At 43.8% G+C, this 22,123-nt stretch overlaps 1 protein-coding gene across 1 annotated transcript in view; it reads left to right on the forward strand.

Annotated features, from left to right (window-relative positions):
* Positions 1–19,273, forward strand: part of LOC135899205 (lamina-associated polypeptide 2-like) — a 39,693-nt gene extending 20,420 nt beyond the window's left edge. Inside the window, exons 3-5 of the mRNA XM_065428461.2 lie at positions 301–484; positions 9,376–9,495; positions 18,918–19,273. Coding sequence (XP_065284533.1) covers positions 301–484; positions 9,376–9,495; positions 18,918–19,119 — 506 coding nt within the window. The 3' untranslated portion in view covers positions 19,120–19,273. The remainder of the gene's footprint in view (positions 1–300; positions 485–9,375; positions 9,496–18,917) is intronic.
* Positions 19,274–22,123: the final 2,850 nt, after the last annotated feature.

The raw sequence follows: 22,123 nt of genomic DNA on the forward strand, positions 1-22,123 counted from the left end.
ACAAGGGTTACTGTTCTTGATCATTGACAGCTTTTCCTTTCCATAAAAATGGCTTGAATGCACGAAAATGCCTTGAAATTCATAAAGTCATGCTAATGTAGCAGCACTCTGGTTTGAGCTCAAGCTCCAAGAAGGGAAACTCTGTCTTTTGTTTTCTCTGGTAATAGCCATCCACTATCTCCTAAATAAGCGGAATTCGAAACTTGAAAAAATATTTTACCAGACTAAATCAACATGTTTTACCTCTAGTGCCTCATTAAGCTGCTGCCTAATGTTGGGTGACATGATGCATGCACGCAGGCACGACACGGAACTTATACGAGAAGCGCCTACAGCGTTTCATCAACAGTGGTGGCTCGCCCAAACCTCCTACCAGCCCTCCACTCCACGTCACATTCTCAGCCACGGAGGACGAAGCTGAGAATGATGATGACTATGAGGGCACCCCATTGCAGGACGTTCCACCATCCCGGATAGGGCTCGGGTATGTTTGCGTGTTCTTCTTTTATTTCTTTTTTTTTTTAAGCAAAGCTTTCTTTGCCTACCCCTCCACAATTTGGTGTGTTGACGTCATTGTCTGCTGTCTTGTTGAGTAGCATCTGTCGTTAGTCATGCCACCATTTGCTTTCAGGGATATGATGTGAGGTTTAGCGTGACTCAGTACTGGGTGCATCAGCGTCTATGGCTGACAGCATTTCTGGCACTATTTGTGCCAGGAACGGCTTCGTCAGTGTACTTGGATGCATCTGATGCCAAGTCATGCGATGTCTCGAGGAGCTGATAGTATCACCGAAAGTGATAAATCAAAAATACTGCTTCTGGTAAAACTTACCTTTTCTCTGCAAGGTATGCCACCGCTGCTGATGACTCCAACGGGCAGGTCACAGGACGCATTCATTGAAATTTGCAGCAGACTTCTTATCGTGATGTGCTGCTATGTCTTGCCAACTCATTGAAGCTTCATTTACGCCAATTCCCACAGTGCAGAGGATCTTCCTGATGTTTTCTTTTTTCCTCACTCTTTTATTGCAAAAGCAATTACTATACGGAAACTGCAGCAGCACTTGCAGCGCCAGCGTCATTTCTCAGTTATGTATGTGTGCATGTGTTGTCCCAGCCACCTGCAGCAGCCCACTTTAGGTGGCAAAAGAGGATGCAGAACTGCTTAGCCATGTACACCGCGTACAGCATTCCCCTGCTGAATACAAAATGCTATAGACCATTTTATTCACTGTACCACCATATTGCATACACAGTGATGCCATTTGTGAGCAGACCGACTTCACTGCCACCCGCCGTCGTTGCTCTGTGGCTATGGTGTTAGGCTGCTGAGCACGAGGTCGCGTGATCGAATCCCGGCCACGGTGGCCGCATTTCGATGGGGGTGAAATGCGAAAACACCTGTGTACTTAGATTTAGGTGCACGTTAAAGAACCCCAGGTGGTCAAAATTTCCGGAGTCCTCCACTACGGTGTGCCTCATAATCAGAAAGTGGTTTTGGCACGTAAAACCCCATAATTTTTTTTTACTTCACTGCCAATGCTGGCTTGGGCAAATGCTCTTATTTGTATGCCAGGCGTATAATCGGCTACAGTCGCTAGTGATCGTTTTCTTTCTGGAATGGTCTACTCGGAATGGTGTGGCATTTTGTACATAGCAAGCAATTCTGCGAGATGTACTGAAGTGATTTAAGTCAACATGGCCAGAGTGTTTGAACCTAAAGTCAATCTGCCTCTGAGATCGGTGCCGTATTTATTTATGAATGTGCCCTTATCGCAACATTCGCAATGCAGTTCATCTAGGTTTTAGTTTACCAGTAATGAATCGCTCAAGGAACGATAGTTCTGACAGCATGGGTGCCACTCTGCTGTTTACTTCGACAGGCACTCGACCTGTTCTTTGTATATTCATTGCACAGCTGGCTCGTTAGAAGCATTTTTGTAATAATTTTGGTTCGTGATAACTCTATGCCATACAATTTGCAAGGTGACAAAAACTGCCTTTTCTGTTTGGTTTTGTCAAGCCTGCTTTCTCCGATACGCTCACCCATTCTTAAGTGGCTATTCTGCCAGAAGCTGGGCAGTTGCAGCTTATGCCTGCTGTGCCCCTAGGTCAAACCAACCTGCTTTCCTCTAGTGCAATTTGGCCCTATGAGATGATTGAGCGTGTAAAAAAAAATTTATATTGGCAAACGAAGGTCTGAGAAGAGCACTTGAGGTTGTAATAAAGCGGCTGGTGCAGGATCTCCAGCACTCAACAGTGCCTCGGAGACTTATTCTGTAAGAGTCCACCAAGATTATCATCGACAACGAGTTGTATGCATGGAACAATGCGCAGTCTTGTAGAATAAAAACAAGCAAGAAAAACGCAACTTCACGCAAGTCTGAATGACACCGTAGAAACCGAACTCGAGATTTCACGCTAATAAATAATAATGCTCGCAGCCTAGTGAACAAAACCACTAAATTTGAGCACCTTCTTTTTCTGTATAACCCCAATATTGTCATTGTGACTGAAAGCTGGTTGTACTCGGATATAGAGGACAGCGAAATAATGCCCCCTCCTTTTATCAAATTGTTCGACAGGATCGTGAAACTCGTGGTGGTGGCGTAGCGATTGTTTACAAAAAAGATATTGAGCTTATGATGATGTGCGAATGCCCCGATAGCAAAAGTATTTGGTGTAGATCAATGCTGTGACGCTCTCATTGCATTGTTATGATTGGGCGTTCAATCCCATCGCTCGTGATCCGTTGTCAAGATTGGAGTCGGGCATGAATTAGAAGGTAGCTGGCCCATGCTGTTGTCCAACTTATCCACGCTGAGGACGTTGATAAAGGGAAGGACTGCTTCTCATCGAGAACGAGGAATATGGGTTTATTTACAGTATTTATATCAGTCTAACATGACTGTTTGAAAAAGTACATCAGTCTAACATGACTGCTTGAGAGAGTGTCCTGAGCAGCCGAACAACAGCGGTTTTTTTAAGAACTCGGTCCTCTTCCGATACAAGGTGATGCAAACGTTCGTTTAGTCATCGCAAACTAGCCGCCTCTCCGCGGCACGGTTTACACACGTATACACACACATGTTTATAGTCCGAAACCGACACCACACGAATTTCATAGAACTCGGAGCCGTTCCGGGTAGCGTGTTGTCTTGCGTCTAGGTCGGTGCATGGGAATGAGCACAAAACGGTGTTCCCGCGGCAACTCGCGTACCCGTAGCAGATCAGGTCTGCGTTGAGGAGTTTGGTAGCAATAGTTGGCCCGCCGAACTCATTCCGTCACAACGGCGATGAGGCTAGAGGTTGGTGACGGTTTCAGCGCAAAGCCTGCTTCCTTGAACGCATCCTAGCTGCAACGACGGAGAGTGGACGATGCGCGTATTGTTCCCCGACACAAAGTCGATTTAGTCACACTGTGGCTCTAGACGTTGGCAGTGACGCTCCCGGAATGTTGCTGCCATAGTCGTAACTGGGTGGCAAACTTGCACTGCAGCTGGTTGTTCTTAACAGCATAATTGGTGCTGTTTATAGACCTCCTAATGCCCCTCTTGCATTTCTAAAATCAGTTCATGACTTTTTGACTGACAATGTATCTGAAAACACACATCTAATTATAGCAGGTGATTTTAACCTGCCCGATGTTCTTTGGGATGTATGACAGATTGGCTCAGCAGACTTCAGACACTGTGATGCTTTATTTGACATGGTATTTAGCGGAGAACTTATGCACGTTGTTAATGAAGCAACTAGAATTGGAACAACTACTCAGTCAGTGCTTGACATTGTATTTATAAAAATAATAGTAGTACCCTCAAGACCGAAGTACAATAAAATTTTAAAAAAATAGCAGGATTTCTGATTATGCCATTTCTGTTAATGACAGACTATCAGACCACAAACTTGTCCTATTGAGCATAAAAAAGCTTTGCCAGTCAAGCTTCACAGAGAAACAATACACATAAGAAATGTTGCTGCAGCAGATGATGTCAGCACCCTAGATTACCTGGACATTGCGCTGGAGACGTTTGATGGAGCAGCTGAAGTCAATACGTTGTGGCATAAGTTTAAAGGTATTGTCAATTACTGTATGCATAACTATGTTCCAATGAAGATTAAAAAAAGTGAAAAAGAGAAATCCTTGGGTGAACCGAGAAATCATTCAGTTAAAGCGGAAATTAAAACTAAGGAAAATTAGAAACAAAAATCATTAGATTTGAGATCTTTCGATAATACTAAAGGAAAAAAGAACATTACTATTCCCAAACTTTATTACGGTTTATGAAAGATTCGCCACAGCATTTTTGGCGTCACTTTGCTCCATCACATGAGGATGCGAGTTATGTTACCAGCAATGAATGTATGATTACAAATTTTTCGAAAATTGGTGATAGATACAATACATTTTTCCATTCCATGTTTGACCCTCCCCTGCCATTGCCTGCAGAAATAAGAGAGAAAATTACTAATGCTCGTTCAGACATGCCAGACTTTATCTTAACTGTAGAAGGTATACTTTAACTTCTTTTAGGTCTAGACACGAAAAAGTCTCCTGGCCCGGATGGCATCCCTAATGAATTCTTGAAACGATATGCTGAATGGGTCGCGAAGTATTTGCTGATAATTTTCCATGCATCTCTTGAACAGACCAACACAATTCATCAAATGATTGGTTTATGGCGCGAGTCGTGCCAGTTCATAAAACTTTTGACATAGAGTTCAAAATTATAGACCCATTTCAATTACGGGTACTTGGTGCAAGATGTTCGAGCATATCCTATCGAAACGCTTGTTTAACTATATTGAAAGCTCGAAAATATTTATTTGTAACCAGCATGGATATAGGAGCCGATTGCCCACTATCACCCAGCTTGCTGAAACAGTACACAATTTTGCTCAGGTAAAAAATGAAACAGGTCAGGTGGATGGAATTCACCTAGCTTTATCAAAAACTTTTGACCACCATGTTTCACACTCAGATCTTGTTGTTAAACTAGTTGATCTCGGAGCTAATTTAAATATAGTTAAGTGGATTCTTTCATACCTTACTAACAAGTCACAATATCTGGAAGTGAAAGGATACAAATAGAAAATTCGAAAAATAATGTCGGGCATCCCTCAAGGGACTGTGTTAGGACCTATATTGTTCATTATATTAATGACATGACAAATGGCCTTAATGACAAGATAATGGCTCATTTATTTGCAGATGATTGCTTAGTGTACTCTAAAATCTCATGCCATGAGGAGCAATTAAAATTAGGTTCAGCACTAGAATCAATCACCAGTTGTTGCAAGCGATGGAAAATGGAAATAGATTACGAAAAAACTGTTATGCATGAATAACTAGAAAAACAAGAAAGGTATTACTTTCCAATTACAAGTTATACAGTAAACCAACAAAACAAGTGAGCCGCTTCAAGTATTTAGGCATTAGGATATTATTAGTGAAGAGGGTGTACTGAAAATTCTGCTCAATCTAGATGTCAGAAAGTCGCCGGGAATTGACGGCATTCCTGCTTCTTTTCTCTTCCGTTACGCTGAATGGTGCGCAAAGTACTTATGCTTGATATTTGTTAAATCATTGTCCTGTGCTGAACTTCCGAACGATTGGAAACATGCTAAAATCACACCGATACCCAAAACCAGCGACCGGTCTCTTGTTTCTTCCTACAGGCCTATTTCCTTGTTATGTACATGTGCGAAGGTACTTGAGCACATTATTTTCGCGCATATTTCCACTTTTGCTGAGGAAAACTGCATTATTGATAGCCGACAGCATGGTTTCCGTCGCAAACATTCCACGGTAACGCAGTTACTAGAGATTGTCCATGACCTCGCAGCAGCATTAGATAGGGGCAGCCAAATAGACATGATATTTTTGGATTTTGAAAAAGCTTTCGACAGAGTGTGCCACCAAAAACTGCTTTTGAAACTTAAACCTATTCTGAAAAATGATACATTGCTCGCATGGATAGCAGCATACTTATCTTTCAGGCATCAAACAGTATATATCGATGGAATCAGTTCGGACCCTGCCCATGTAGAGTCCGGTGTTCCTCAGGGCTCCGTCCTGGGACCATTACTTTTCTTGGTATTTATAAATGATATTGCAGCCAATATATCAGTTAAAATACGTCTGTTTGCCGATGATTGTATACTTTACCATGAGATTTTGTGCAACGACGATCAGGAATTGTTAAATATGTCTCTACGTAAAATTCAAGCCTGGTGCTCAACTTGGCAAATGTGCATTAATTTAAAAAAAACAGTAGCTATGACTGTGACACGTAAAGTTAATCCTTTGAAGTTCCGCTACACCATCGATAACAACGCCTTGTCTCAGGTTACAAAATACAAATACTTAGGAGTCATAATTACATCAGATTTGAAATGGAATGACCACATAATGTACACCGTAAATAAGGCAATGAAACAACTTGGATATTTAAGAACCCTTAGTAAATCCTCCACAGAAATTAGACTACTTGCGTACAAAACTTTCATTAGATCAATTCTAGAATATGCAGCAATCGTTTGGGATCCACACACAAAGTGCAATATTAGCAAACTTGAAAATGTCCAACGCAAATGCGTCAGGTTCATATATAATTGTTATAGTTGGAAAAAATCCCCATCAGCCCTTTTGCAAACTGCCAATTTAGAGACACTACAGGTAAGACGACACCAGGACAAACTAAAAATGTTCTACTTAATTTACCATAACCAACTTGGAATAAATAAAAATGCATATTTTCATTCAATTACCCAGCGACAAACCCGTTCCTTCCATTCAAAGAAGGTGAGCGAGTTCTTGTGCAGAACAAATACATTCAAAGCCTCATTTTTTCTGAGCACAATTCGTACATGGAATAACCTACCTGCCAATGTGGTTGAGTGTTCGACGGTGTCTTCTTTCTTGAGCGCATTCCGCAATAGCTAACGTTACTTCACATTGTCGTGGCATATTGTTTGTACTCCGCTTTGTATGGCTTATGTGGGTTCTTCTCATGCCGTACTTGCTCGACCAAATGTACATTGTATTCCTACATGCTGTATTGTTATGTACCCCACTCCTGCCTAAAGCCTGACATCCAGGCTGGCAGTATGTATTAAATAAATAAAAAAAAAATATCAGATGACTTATCTTGGAAAAACCACATCACTAATCTGTATAATGCCGCAGAGGTTAAACTTTTGTCTCTGCGACTTGCTCCGTGAGATGTTAAACTAGCTGCATATCTGGCATTCGTACGTCCCGCTATAGAATACCGTATTTACTTGCATAATGATCGCACTTCTTTGTAAAAAAAAATTGACGCAAATTCTGGGGTGCGATCATTACGCGGGTTAAATTTCCCAAGAAAAAACATATTTTCTTTTTTCATCCCGCATTTGCTGCGGGATGACAAGCAGGCGGCTGCCGCTGTCAGTGCGAGGCACCAAAACAAAAATGACGGCCGGCGGAGCAAGCCGAACGCGATTATTTTTCTTCTTGTGAGTACATTGCGCGCATTGAAACAGTTTCTTCCGTATCAGTAATGAATAATATTGTTAATATCGGCAAGTTTGTGACAATAACATAGCCAGGTCCACTTTGAGGGGACAGAAACGGAGATGGGCGCGCTTAGCTGCCAGTGACATAGAAACACATGACTGGCATGCTGCGGAAACTGCAGCATTTGTCTTCACTGCTATCCTAACAGGGCACGTTTCCGCTAAGGGTGGGCGAATATCTTAGCTGCATTACAAGTGTCGGCGCATGAACAGGGCACACTTATAACGTATCAGTGTAATGGTGGCCACTATCGTTGCCACTCGCGATTTGTTGCGTGCCCACGAGTGCAGACGAGAAGAATCGAAAGGTGCCCTTATGTTGTCATTGTTTACCAAAACCATTATGAATCCTGCAAGTAATAAAGCCGAGGCAAGTTTGGATGTAGCTTTTTTTTTTCATGGAAGTGCAGAAAGTGATAAAAGGAATGAAATGGGGCATCTGCTTAAGAATGTTGGGTGCGTGCAGACCGCTTGTTATGACTTCGAGAGTCATTCACGTAGCATTCGACAGATGGTAAGCGCGATCACCATGCGCTAGACTTGGCACATGACATATTGCTGCGACAAGTGCAGGGTGCGATCATTACACGGGAAAGAAAAGATTTTAATTTTGACGACAAAATTCAGTGGTGTGATAATATGCGAGTAAGTACGGTGTGCTAGCATAATAGGGGATCTGTACAAGAAGAATGAAGTAAATGAAACTGAAAAAAATAGAGGCATGCAGCAAGATTTATTAGGTCAAAATATAGGCACACAAATTCAGTGACCGAGATGCTCACTGAACTTGCTCGAGCTTTCATTGTGGCAAAAAGTGGCTACACTAAAATTTATTTATTTAATGAAACATAACCGCTTCAATTTCGACACTCAAAGGTACTTCAAAAGAAAACATCACGGATATCACATTTTGTTAGGTCTAGCCATAAAGGCCAATATAGGCCCATACCTGCAAAGGTTGACTCATTTAAGTACTCCCTCTTTCCTAAAACAATTGAAAATTGGAATGCGCTACCGCATAGCATAATGAAAATTGATTCTCTAGAACAGTTTGAAAAACCTGTACTAGCCTTTTATTCTTCTATGTAACCGCCCTCACACATTGTTAGCTTCTTTGTACAATGATAGGCAGCATGTGCAACATCACATGATTGAAATGATTCTACGGGATATTGACGAAATTCCTTGTGTAATGGTGAACATTTTATTTTTCAACGACTTATACGGGCGCCAGCGTTCATGGTGCTGTGCCAAGCACTGTGCGGAGCTATCTGTGCGCAGTGCCAGAACGCTGTTGGCTGCATAATTTCAGTAGTCTGACACAGCGCCTTGCGAAAATGATATATTAGTATCTGACAGTAGTAGTAATACTAGAATACTGCCCCTGTGTGCTTGGTATGAGTGGCCAATGAAGCGTAAGTGGCAACAATGACTGGTCACTTCCATTATGAGAGGTCATTAAAAAAATTGGCCCTTTGTGAAGGTCAATTTTGCACATCTCGTTTCTTGTGATCAAAAGGGGGGGGGGGGTGATTCATTCTTTATTTTTCTTTCATAAATCAAGGGGGCATGCTACATTCAGGTGAAGTTTTATTTTGTTAGTTTAAATACGAAAAAATTGGGTGTGCATTAGAATGAGGTAAATGTGGTATTTTGTAGGAGGCATCAACAATCAAAAACTACTGCACTGAGAAATGCACAGCAGGACTTCTATGACTGTACTAGTTGTGTGGGAGCTTCTGCAGTGTCGTCTGCTGAGCATAAAACTGAATTTACTGTTTGGAACGTGTGCTCACAGTGTCTCCTTGGTTTCAGCACCCATGGTGGCGTGTTCGGCTCCTTTGATGCTTTTGAGGGGCCTTTGACAAGCCAGACGAGTGCCTCGTTCACGGGGGCCAGCCCACCATTGCAGCAGATGTCGTTGCGTGCTAGGACGTGAGTGTCGACTCTTTTCTTAGATTTCATTCTTGGGCTTTCAGTACACTGTTCTCAGAAAGATGCAGATACAATGTCGGGGTTCTCCCCAGAAATTTTTGAAGTGTAGACATCTGAGAAGGAAGTGGGACGCACATGTACCGTATTTACTTGCATAATGAACAGACTCTCATAATGAATGCAACCCCAAGTTTAGTCGTCAAATTTTTTTATTAATTTTTTTTCTCCCGCGTAATATACACACCCCCAGATTTGATCCCCTGCAGTCCCACGAATGGCTGCGCCGTAGCTTTCCCACTTTACCCAAACCCGCTGATGTCATGGAAACAGAAGCAGCAGCCACATTGCGCCTCCTCGTCCTAATGCTGTTCTTCTTCTTTTTTACTTTTTCTCCCCGCCCCCTGCCATGCGCACTGTTCTTTATTATTTTTTTTATTTCTTTCATTTTTTTACCTGTGTGCACCAAGTACTTGTTTTTGGAATATTCATGTGCCATGAACGGTGCAAGTGTAGTGACACGGCAGCACACAAGCACACAGCGAGCAAAGATCACAAAACTGCCCACAAAACTACCCACAAAAGTTTAAGGAGCCCCCAGCAACCGGCGGTGCGAGCACAGTTACAGGAGCTTGCGGAGACAGCCAATCAAAACGACGCTAGATAGTACAGAATCTAGCCTTACATTTTTTTCTTTTTCTGGCAGCCACTCCTGCTCAGTGACAGCATTGTCAGGCCATATCAACTTTTAAACATTCACTTACTAACTAAACTAACAAGCATGGTGTCACACACACAAGCTCAAACACGTCTCACTCAATGACCGCGGAAACTGTTCAAACGCTGGAGTGAGGAAGTGCAGTAGCACGAGCGAGGGAATTGACCTTTGTGCGGCTTCTGGCTTTGACACGAACTAAGCGACGAGAACAGACTGTCTCCACCGCAGATGGCTTTCAAGATGGGGGCCGGCTGGCTGTGCCGTACATAACAGCCGCCGGTGTAGAACGCCTCTCCTCTTTGCACCAGTCCCGCACGCAAGTTTTGGGGACTGCGAATGCCCACGATGTGGCCCAATTTCCGTCCATATCCGCACATGTGATCGCTTTCCTTTTAATTGCGGTATCGTGATCAACTCGGCATGTCTTTGCTGTCGGCACTTCCATGCTGATAGAGCAAACACAGGAAATAGGAAGACCGACGGCGCACTAACCTAAGCCAAAGGAAGCATTGTCTAAGCACATCTACTACAGCATGGAGAAATGTACTACTACATGGAGAAAGCTACAGCAGCTAGGCTCGAGGTGCATACGAGGCGCCCATCTTGGATTGCCGATGCGATATGGTAAAGCAGATTTAGGGTCGTACTCGATTCTAATGTGCACACAATTTTTTGATCCATTTTATTGGAAGAAAGTGCGCATTAGATTCGAGTAAATGCGGTAGTCGTGCAGATGTGCAGGAAATGAGCGAAGATTCTGTCTGCATTCGCTTCTCAAGCGCATGTTCTTAGGGTCACTGCACTGCACATGAGTAATATCTTTGTAAGCTTCTTGGGCCTGGAATATGCGTAAACCATAACCATGTGGCCTTCCAGTAGTGCAGCTGATTTTCTGAAGCCATAGAACATTATCAAAGTAAAACAAATGAGGTATACTGCAAGGTGTAGGAAGTTTCAAGCAAAAGAAAAAAAATGCTGTACCACCTCACCGTAACAGGTGAGGTGGTACAGCATGTAAGCATGTACAGCATGAAAGCCTGCAGCATGTAAAAGCTTTGACCTGCAAATCATTTGTGCGATAGAAACTTTAGTCTGCATCTTCTATCTGGAACCCACATCAAACTCTCATCGTAAACGCACTTGAGTCGGTACAAAATCGAGCTACGGTAGACTTCCGTGAATTTGATCTCAACCGAAGATTCCAGCCTGTGCCCATGCATTTCTGTGGGCCCAAATATTTGTTTCAATCCTAGAATTCGCCTTTGCTGGATCATTCAAGCTTGATCGGTCAGCAGGCACGCGCCTCACCCCTATGGTGACCCCTTCAGTAGCAGTGCCCGTCTTGGGAAGCTTAAAGGGCAGTCAATGTGTTAAACACATGTGATCACCCATCAAAAACTCCTATTTTTCAGCCAGCCCTAGAAAGAGCTTCAGACAAAAACCGTAGCTCACATTAACTGATTGTAGTATTTAACCAATTTCAATGCACTTTTTTTTTCTCACAAGAAAGTGGGGCCGGAAGTTTCCTGTATGGTGCAATCAGACACGAAACCAATGCTGCTTTCGCAACGCAAGGTTCATACGCTTTACTGCGTAACACAAATGTGCTACTGCAAAGCTGTAAAAACCGGCTGCCACTGTGTGTTACATTGCTCTTTTGTTCAGGTGCTTTGATGTAATTTGTATGTTACTTTCCATTTTGGGCACACAAAGTGAGTGCACATTTGATTTGGGGCATGTTAGACACTGGCAAATACTGCCATATCAATTGGCAGTGTGTTTTGGCATTTTGATCTTGTTCAACCCACCAAATTATTCAGTAAGTTTTGTCGGTCTGGTTAAGGTTCAATTAGCGGAATTCGACTATACTAAGCAGGGCGTCGGAACTAAATGTTTTGTTCTGGTTTTAGTTACGTTCCACTGAAAAAGTTTTGTCCCAGTTCTACTCCAGACAGAAAACAAAATGTGAACAGTTCATAACGATTTTAGTTCGCATGCAAAAACTTCCGAAACAATGTAACAATAGAAACTGTTTATTCTTCTCAATAAGTGAATTATGAGTTCTGGGATCATGCTCAGTGCCTTGGGTCGAGGCACTGAGCATGATATCAGGAGTAGCTCATCATCGAGTGTACTCGTCGAAGTAAGACCGCTATTCCGATAAAACAAACTTAAGGGGGGACGCGGGTCTTGAAATCGCGAAAAATGGTCAAAAATGGCAATTTTCAAAAATTGCGTTTTTGAAGTCTTTAATGTCCCAACTATGCCTCTACAAAATATTATGGCGCAATTCCTACTCGAAGTATAAAATAAACGGTAATTTATAAACGTCGGTGAGCCGAAATTGAACGCCAAGCGCGAAGATTTGCCTCATTTTCAAGCTGCCGTAGCTCCGCGCGACGCGAACCGATCGGCGCCATCTTGGTCTCGTTTGAAAGCTGGTTTCCCGCTCTCCATTCTGGCGCCCCTCGGCACGCTGTAGACCCTCGTGCAGCGGAGGGATTGGCACCCGTTCTCAAGCGGGAAATCGTCGCGAGACAGCCGCTGATTGGGTGAACCGGGCGCCTCCTCGAGGCGCAGCCCTCTGATTGGCCGTGACGTATGCTTCGCCTTCCGCGGCCGCGTTGTTCGACTCCTTCACGTCGTCTGCTTTCGCCTGCACGCACGTCATTTTTCGAGCTCCTCTTTGTTTCCTAGTATTTTTCGTTCTGCCTTTTTCTTTATCGTTCTTCTAGATATTTTGGCTATTGGGTCGCTTCTTTTAACCACGAATTTCTTGCTTTTGCGTGCCTGGTGGCTTTGTTCCGCGTGTCACGATGGCGCGAGACGCGCGCTTGAAAGCAAGCACGCGAAAAGCAGTCGGCAAAAAGAGACGCGCATGGAATAAGAACAGCGCTACATCGTCGAGAACTACAGCTTCGGTGATGCCGCAAGCTGCTGTGCCCTTGGTGGATGCGGCAGGACTGAGCTCGCCAACAACAGCTTCGCCGGTGGACGCGGCTGAACAAACCCCGTCGACGCTAGCTTCGCCTGTGGACGCGGCTGGACAGTGCCGATCAGTGTCAACTTCGTTACCGCAAGTCTGTGCAGTGCCGGTGGATGCGCCTGGACTAAGCCCGTCGAAAATGCCAACTTTTGAGACGCTGCAAGCCGCTTCGGATTCCGTGTCGTCGGAAGCGGCCGAGCCGGCTGACCTAAGCCTAACGTTGACTTCGGCGTTTCCGCACGCCGCTTCGGTGCCGGCGGACGCGGCTGAACCGAGCTCGCGTGCTCAACGCTTCGACACGGTGTTTTTCACGGAGGCGGAGTGCGCGGGGCGCGAAAATTACGCAGACAACATTAAAACTTCATTGGCGAAGCAGTCCGCGACTTCCCGCAAGTTCGAGCTAATGAACGTCGGCACAGCAAGTGAAGATGACGATCGCGGCACAGAGTACATCATCGTTGATCTCTCAGTGCTAAAGAAGATGTTTGTGTCCACAAGCTGCAGCAAGTGTGGGATGACCACTCTCCAACTCGCAAAGTGCAGTGAGAGAGAATACGGCCTAGCAGTGAAGTTGGAGCTCACATGCTCAAATTGCGATTTCGCCGAGCGGCACTTCTCGTCGCCACGAGTGCCCGGGAAATCCAACATCACGCCCTTTGAAGTCAATTTGCGGGCAATGAAGGGAATTCAAAGTATAGGCAAGGGAGCGACTGCCCTAGCAGATTTTTGTGCCACCATAAACCTCTCTCACCGAGGACTTCACCACAAGACTTTCAGGGGGCATATGCACACCATGGTGAAAGCTTGCCAGGCAGTAGCTACTGCTACAGAAGCAGCAAGCGTCAAAGTGGTGAAGGACATGTACAAGAACTTCCTGAATCCACCAGGAAATGTAGATGTCATATTTGATGGCACATGGAAAACACGTGGTCACAATTCAAATATTGCAGTAGGCTGCATCATAGAGCTATACACTGGCCCAGTACTGGACCATGTTGTGCTCTCGAGGTACTGTCGTGGGTGCCAAGGGGCACCTGATCCCAGTGATGATGGGTACGGTGACTGGGCTGTGAACCACAAGTGCATGAAAAACATCGACTGCAATGCCGGCCGGATGGAGACTGAAGCAGCTATCATTTTGTTCAACAGGTCTCTGGAAAAAAATGGGTTGCGGTACACAACTATACTTTCTGATGGTGATAGCCGCACCTTTCATGCATTGACCTCAGGAGAAGTGTATGGATATATATCCATTGAAAAGAAAGACTGCTTGAACCATGTCCACAAGCGGATGGGGACGGCTCTTCGCAACTTGGTGGAGAAGAAGAAGGCACAAGGAGAATCTCTTGGCGGAAAGGGCAACCTCACCCAAGATAAGATAAAGAAAATTACAAACTACTATGGGTATGCCTTGCGGAGCCACAGCCACGACGTTGCAGGCATGAAAAAGGCAGTGCATGCCATGCTGTTGCACATGACCTCGACAGATGAAGCCCCAGACCACAGTTGCTGTCCTCAAGGGGTTGATTCGTGGTGTGCCTTCAATCGTGCTTTGGCGAACCAAGTGGAGCCGTCACCACACAAAAACCCTCTGCCAGGCCACGTTCGCACTGCTCTTGAGCCAATCTTTGCAAGGCTGGGCGACGAGGCCCTCTTGGAGCGCTGCAAAGATGGCATGACACAGAACGCCATTGAGTGCCTACACTCTGTCATTTGGAGCCAAAGCTCCAAGAACACGCATGACTCTTTGCTGGCTGTTGAAAGAGCTGTTGCAGAAGCAGTTTCTCGCTTCAACCAAGGAATGGCAGCAACCAGCAGAGCTGTTGCAGCACAGCTTGGTTACAGTCCTGGGAGCTGCCTCATTCGTAGGAGCCTTGAGAAAGATAAGCAGAGGCTGTGCAGGTCTGATAAAAGTCACACCAACGCTGAAAAGGTGAAGAAGAGGATGGCCAAGAAACACAAGCCTGACAGAACCCAGGACTACTGCCCAGGACTTTTGTGAATGTGTGGCAGATTCATAGAAAATAGCAGGTGACTTTTTGAGCTTTTTTTTGGTCAAAGGCCAACGCAATACAGAAGTTTTCACAATCTTTACATGAACAGATTTCTGTGAGTTTGGTGTTATTGTGTTCAGTAATGACTGGGCTGCATGCTAAAGCATTAAATTTTTCCATGTGATAGGTAAACAAAAGTGGCAGAGTAAGCAAAACTTTGAATGCAATTTTCTCAGCTTTGCTTTTTCGATCAAATGCCTTTGCCTTACGGAACTTTTCATAATGTTTGCATCAACTGATTTTATTGAATTAGGTATCATTTTTTTCAGTGAAACCTCAGCTGCATCCTAAAGCTTTCCATTTTTCATTAAACCAAATAGACTAGCAATTAGGTCAGGTGTAAGCTAATTACTCCTGCATTGTTTTTTTCTTCCTACTTTGATATTCATTCATGACCTATATGATGACTTTTAAAAAATTTCTTTAGCTTTAGGATGTGCAGTAGGTCCTTGGAAATGACAGCTATTCTTTAAAACTAGTTTTTTTAATTAAGAAATTACCATAATGGCCCGTAACAAAAGACCTATGTGGGATAAGTTATTTTGCGATATCTTCATTTCTAAATGAGATATATCAAATCTGAATATATATTTGGAATCAGCATTGAAAGATATATCTGCATGCGAATTTTCAGGAAGATACGTTAAGAAATAAAAAAAAAGTTTTCAAGACCCTCATCCCCCCTTAAAGGAACATAAACGAGCAATAAAACTTCAGTAACAAAGCCTTGTACCCAAAGAAAACGAAACAATTAGCTCTTCAGTACACAAGCCCTAGGTTTTGCTACAATGCTGATCTGCTACTGTACCGTGCAGCAGGCTTCGATATGTGGAGTGTTCGACCAGCTATCGCTTGCACTACGCTACCTGATGAAGGTGCTTATGCGGATGCTTGATACGCACTAATTCTGACGTTGCTTGGTTGCGGTTGTTTCAAGTTGCCGACTTTTCCCTCGAACCGAAAACCGATTTATAAAAAGATTTCAGTTTCATTCTGAAACAAAATAATGTTTCGGTTACATTTGCGTTCCGGTGAAAAATATTGTATTGTTTTGTTTTTCGTTTTTGTTTTCGTTCCGTTCCAACACACTGGTACTAAGTTCATTCATTCTTCATATTCATACAATATTAGCATTCCATCATTGAAAGCAGAATCTGGTTTGTCCACACTTGTTTCCGTCGACAGGTTTCCACCCTCTGTCTTACATTTAGTTTTCTACAGTTCCCTTGATCATCAACTGTACATCACACCCCCTTCATACATAACTCTGCAGCAGTCAACCGCTTCAAGTTGCACACATGCCCGGAATGCCACTTTTCTTGCGCCATTTCTTTATTGAAGCAGCAAGAGACGGGGACTGCCTTGCTCACAAGCCCATCTGCCTTTGCTGAAGCTATTGTCACCCATATTTCAGAACGAACACCTGTTTCTAATATATTTGTTATTCACTCCTTATGTAACACTCTTGCAGCGGGGTTTTTAAGGAAGTAGAGTACAGTGGGCAATGTTCACTGTATGTAGTAGCACTCATTGCTTCGCTGTAAATTGTTTTTGTAACGTGGTTTAGGCAAAAGTGAAAAAGAAACGTAGATGGTGAAAATTATCTGGTAACTCCACTACAGTGCTTCCTGTAGCCACTGTGATCTAGGGCATTGAATGCCATAGCAAAGAAATGAAAACTTTGGAGAAAGCTGTCTGCCTCTTCACGTGCAATAGTTAGGATTAGTGTGTAACAGAGCCCTGCTCTCGTAGCAGCCACATCTTAAAGGGAGACGCTCTTCGAAACTTTTTCTTTATTACTTGTACTAGAGGTTTCAAAATTCAGCCAGTTATGGAGTTTTCGATGCAGATTTTAAATGTCATTGCTTTTTGTGTAGCTGTTACAGTTTCTGAGTTATGTGATGTACAATGACAAAATATGGTAATCTTCGTGGACGCTTTTTTATGTACGAAATTTTCACAAAAAGCATCGTGCTGTAGCTTGTTTAGCTCTTTGTAGATCACAAAGTGCCAAATATCTAGCCAAACACGATGTACAGATACTGAAACTATGCAAAAAGGTTAGAGCACTTCAACTAATCTTTTCTTTTGATTCCCTGAAATATAACCTTGTACTTTTGCAACTACTGCTTGGAGATATTGCAGTTTCAAGTAGGTATCAGCACTGTACAAATCTTCAAGAGTATGTATGCCAAATTTCGTTGGTATAAGACAATTGTTAATGTACAAGGTTATTTTCATGTGATTATGAAAAAAAAATTAGAGAAAAAGGTGTCCTAAAATTTTTTGTATAGTTGCAGTAATTGTAGATGCTGTTTGAGTATATATCGGCACTTAGCGGTCTACAAAGAACTAAATAAGCTACAGCGCAAAGCTGTTTACGAAAATTTATTGCACAGTAAAGTGCCCACAATGTCGCTCTATTTTGCCATTGTGTAGCACATAACCCAAGAGCTATACCGGCTACTCAGAAACTAATGACATATTTGAAGTCTGCTTGTAATGCTCTGTAAGTGTGTGGATTTTCAGATCTCTAGTACAAATATTTGAGGAATGCTTTTTTCGAGGAGCGTCTCCCCTTGAGAGCACATGCACGCTGCATTGGTGACCGTAGTGTGGCTGTTGGCACATGTATGCTCGTAACGCTGGCACAGTGCAACGCATATTTGCAGAAGTGCCACTTCGAGAAGCATGTTCTGCAATGCTGGCAGTCAGCCGTGGTACAATTTCAGTGGAGGCGAAGCAAGCTGTGCACATGTCTGTAGTGAAAGGGTTTGACAGAAAGTGTTGAGAGACGGAAAGGGGTTGACTGTAAACCCTTTGCATTATGCTCTGTAAGTGCGACTAAGCTTTGTATGGCTCCCCTCCCCCCTTCCCTTTAAGCCGCAACTGCAATGGCAACAAGGGACAGGTTTCGCCATCACTTGTCCAGAAATCCATGCATTGACTTCCCCTGAGTACAAGTGATTGCGGAAAAACATGGCAGCAACCAGTCCACCCACTTTAATCTGAATTTGCTCATGCAGCGTGCCCTCTACCATGGCAGAAAAAAAAAAAAAGTAAAATTGGCCTTCATCTCACCTCACACCGAGAACAAGGTATTAGCGTGGTCTTGCCGTTATTATTGAGATACCACGCCACGATGCAAAAAGGTCTGCCTGGCGTGTCACTTGAATATTGTGCAGATGTAGTTGCCGCTTTACCACACACACATGAATGCATGCGCACATGTATGTACACACACACATACTTTGCAACCAGGCTGAGAGATTGTGCATCCAAGGGTGATGACTTGAGAGGCTGATTCTGATAGCACTGCACGATATGTGTCCTCAAAAGCTTTAACGCATTATTTGTAATGTGGACCAGTTCTAGAGGCAGTGCAACATTAGAGCACCTAATTTGTTCCTTAAATAGAAGGAACAACCAGGCTAGTTGATAGCGTAAGGCAAGAAAAGGATGAAACGAGATGAAGACATTGCCTTTCTCTTGTCCTCATCTTACACTGTGATACCGTCCTGATAACTCTTTTCGTGAATAACTTGTCTTCGGCAGCATATCTCTACATGTCTAACGAGAAGTTATCGCTTGACTTCGAAAATCATTCTCGGGTTGTAAATTGGTCAATGTTTTGAATGAGAATCAAGCATGTTCAATTCATGTGCAGGGGTGCGCCAGGAAGGAAAGAAGAGGCAAGCAGTGGAAACCATGTGCGGCCACAAGTGGCACAGCAGAGGCCGCGGAAAGGCATCCCTCTGCTCGTCAAGTTTGCCATCGCAGCAGCCGTGGTCGGTGTCAACCTGCTCATCTATGCCAACCTGGAGTACTTCAAGTCGGATGTGCCCGTGCCTTCTGTAGTGAACAAATGAGCAAGCTCGCCTCTCCTGCAACCACGAAGCAGTGCTTGCCACGGACTTTAGTCATCCTTTTAACTGTTTTGTCAACTAATGCATTTTAATTTTATCATGTTCTCTCCTCTGCCATGTCTAATAAAATGTTCAAATAAACAACTTGGCAACTTTGTGTTCTTAGTTTGGTTGCTTTCCAAAGAAATGGCCTGTTTACACAAATACATCAATGTGGTATAGAAGTTACATAAACAGGGATAAAATGCCTCAGAAAGGCTGGCCAATGTTTTGATAGCTGGACCTATCTCTGTCAAAGGCAGCCTTGAACATTAACACGAAAAAGGGTAGAAAATTGATTCAAAAACATAAAAAGAAAACTAACCGTAATCAAAGAACTCTGTGTGCAAGCAGCCATGTCACACCAACAACAGGGAACTCCAATCTAGAAACACTAGGTGCAGCTGAAGTCGCCACAGAATTAAACCAGTCTAACGTAGAAATTTCAAAAATATTAACCTGGGAGGAAATAAGCGTGCTTAGCAAGGGCCTAAACTTTTGACCCACAGACAACATAACTGAATTTGAGCTTCATAAAGACCTTGCAGAATTTGCCCAATGAATGCGCTTTAGGCATTTTTTTGCAGACAACGTACAAGACACTGGTACGACACCAATTAGAGCACAATCCACTTGAACTCCTGAACCAGAACAAGCCATAGAACTTTACGTATATCTTAAAACTGTTGATAAAGAAATTATAATGAAATCTAAGACAGCTAAGTGACCTAAAAACATAACCGCCTCACAGAGTCGTATGACCTCAAATCTTAGTTCTCGTAATGACATTCTCATTAAGAAAGATAAGGGTGAAGGTGTAGTTACTTTTACTTGGCCAGTACATAATTAGAAGCACAAGGCTTACAGTCTAAAGAATGCTGCACAGTACTTTAAGCTAGACCACGATCTGACATTACCATGCACACTAACAATTACCAACAGATTGAAATCACTTTTTGGTGATGAATTGATAACACCGTCGGAATTCGAATTTCTTAAACCAAGCAACAAAACTGAATGCTTCCACCTCCTGCCGAAAATTCATAAAATTCCACCCACTGAAGTATGCATCGCAGAGAGTCGTGTATCATGATAGTATCAAATAACAACCCGACACAGAGCCTCCACATTTCTCAACCACTTCCATGGTGATTTACTCAAAACTATTCCGTCATTTACCTGCTGCAGTAGCGGCTATGGCGTTGCACTGCGGAGCACGGGGTCGCGGGATGAAATCCCAGCTGCCACTGTCACATTTCAATGGGGTCGAAATGCAGAAATGCCTGTGTCCAATGCATTGGAGGCACATTAAAACTCCCCTGGTGGCAAAATTGCTCTGGAGTCCCCTACTACAGCGTGCCTCATAATCAAGTTGTGATTTTGACACATAAAACACCAGAATGCAATTCATTCTTCCGTCATTTGTGAAAGGTACCCCCTACATACTGAGAATTATAGAGGACGTCAATACTATGGGCACACTACTACAAAACATAATTATCGCAACACTAGATGTCACGTCCTTATATACACCAACATTCCATTCCCCAATTGTTTACCTTCCATAAAGGAAACTATCCAAGCAAAGTGCACAAAACTCTATGGAAGTTTGTTTGTGTCTTAGATTAGTCGTCACATATAACTGTTTCGGATTTGAGGACATTTACTGCTATACATATATGGGACAAATATGGGTACACTTTCTTCATCAACCTAGGCAAACAAACTTATGGGGACTCTATAAACATTTCCTATCTCGCTGTACAGACAACGTATAACATGGGGGCAAGGTCAGGACAGTCTAGGTAAATTTGTAGCATTCCTAAATTCTTTTCACCTAACAATATTCACACGGGAATCTTCAACTGAACGCCTAAACCTTGCGGAGAGAACAATATACAGTCGAATCTCGATAATTCAAACTCGAAGGGCCCCGAAAATTTGTTCATATTACAAGAAGGACTTGTTTTTGAAGTATTTGTGCACCATAGCACGATGCAGGAGCGGTGTGAGTGGTGAAATATCGCAGCTCACAGTGAGCGAGGACCACGAAATGGCCCATGCTGGCCAACATCCACTTCCCCATAATGGCAGAAAATGAAACTTCAAGGAGCAGGCTAAGCTGGCGCTGGCTGGGAGGCGTGTGTGCGCAGAGACCATCGAATATGAGGGAGTTACGAGGGAGTTGAGAGGAAAGGCGAGGGGAGTGTAGTTGCGAGGAAGGGTGGGAGGGAAGCATATTTGCTTTCCCGCCAGCTTCCTGGAGGGTGCTAATTACTGCGGCCATCGAAGCAGCAGAGTTGCCGAGGCCAGGACTGGGACTCCACTGCTGCTTCCCTCTGCGTGCTTGCGTGTTTCTTCCTTCGTCCGCGTACAGACTGGCGCTGTGCTTACCTTCTTCCTGCATTCTTAGTGCGAGTCATGTCTTATCAAGATGATGAAGTTGTTGCCGCTGATCATAATCATGTTGGTGTGCTCCTTTCTTTTGCGGCGTCCCCACGTTCAAAAGACAAGGAGAATGAGGTATGGGGTGTCGCCTTCACGCCCTTGTATTCAGGGTCTGTCTCGTCATACAGAATCGGATATGGCGCACTGTCTCCAACACCTTTCCATCAGGACGTCTCGGTTTAGATGCGTCAGTGTAAAAAAACAAGTGTGAATGAGACTAACCAAGCCAGCTAAAACAAGCGCGAGTGAGAGCTGACGCAAGCAGACGATAGTGTGAAACAAGTGGCCCGGCTGAACCAGATGCAAGTACGAATAGGGCGGTCGGTCGGGTCCGCCTGATACCAGTTTCCTGTGCGTTCGTCACTATAGGGGCCCCTCTTATTGGTCTCCTCCTATCGCGGCTTGCTTGCCCCCATGGCGAGCCACAAAAAATCGGCCCAGGACCAATCCCTTGCATGGTGCATGTTTTGCCACTAGTGCGGCTGCGGCATTACAGCGCGATGCAGAAACGGCAACCTTG

This window comes from Dermacentor albipictus, chromosome 5, assembly GCF_038994185.2.
Source record: "Dermacentor albipictus isolate Rhodes 1998 colony chromosome 5, USDA_Dalb.pri_finalv2, whole genome shotgun sequence".
Classification (NCBI taxonomy): domain Eukaryota; kingdom Metazoa; phylum Arthropoda; class Arachnida; order Ixodida; family Ixodidae; genus Dermacentor; species Dermacentor albipictus.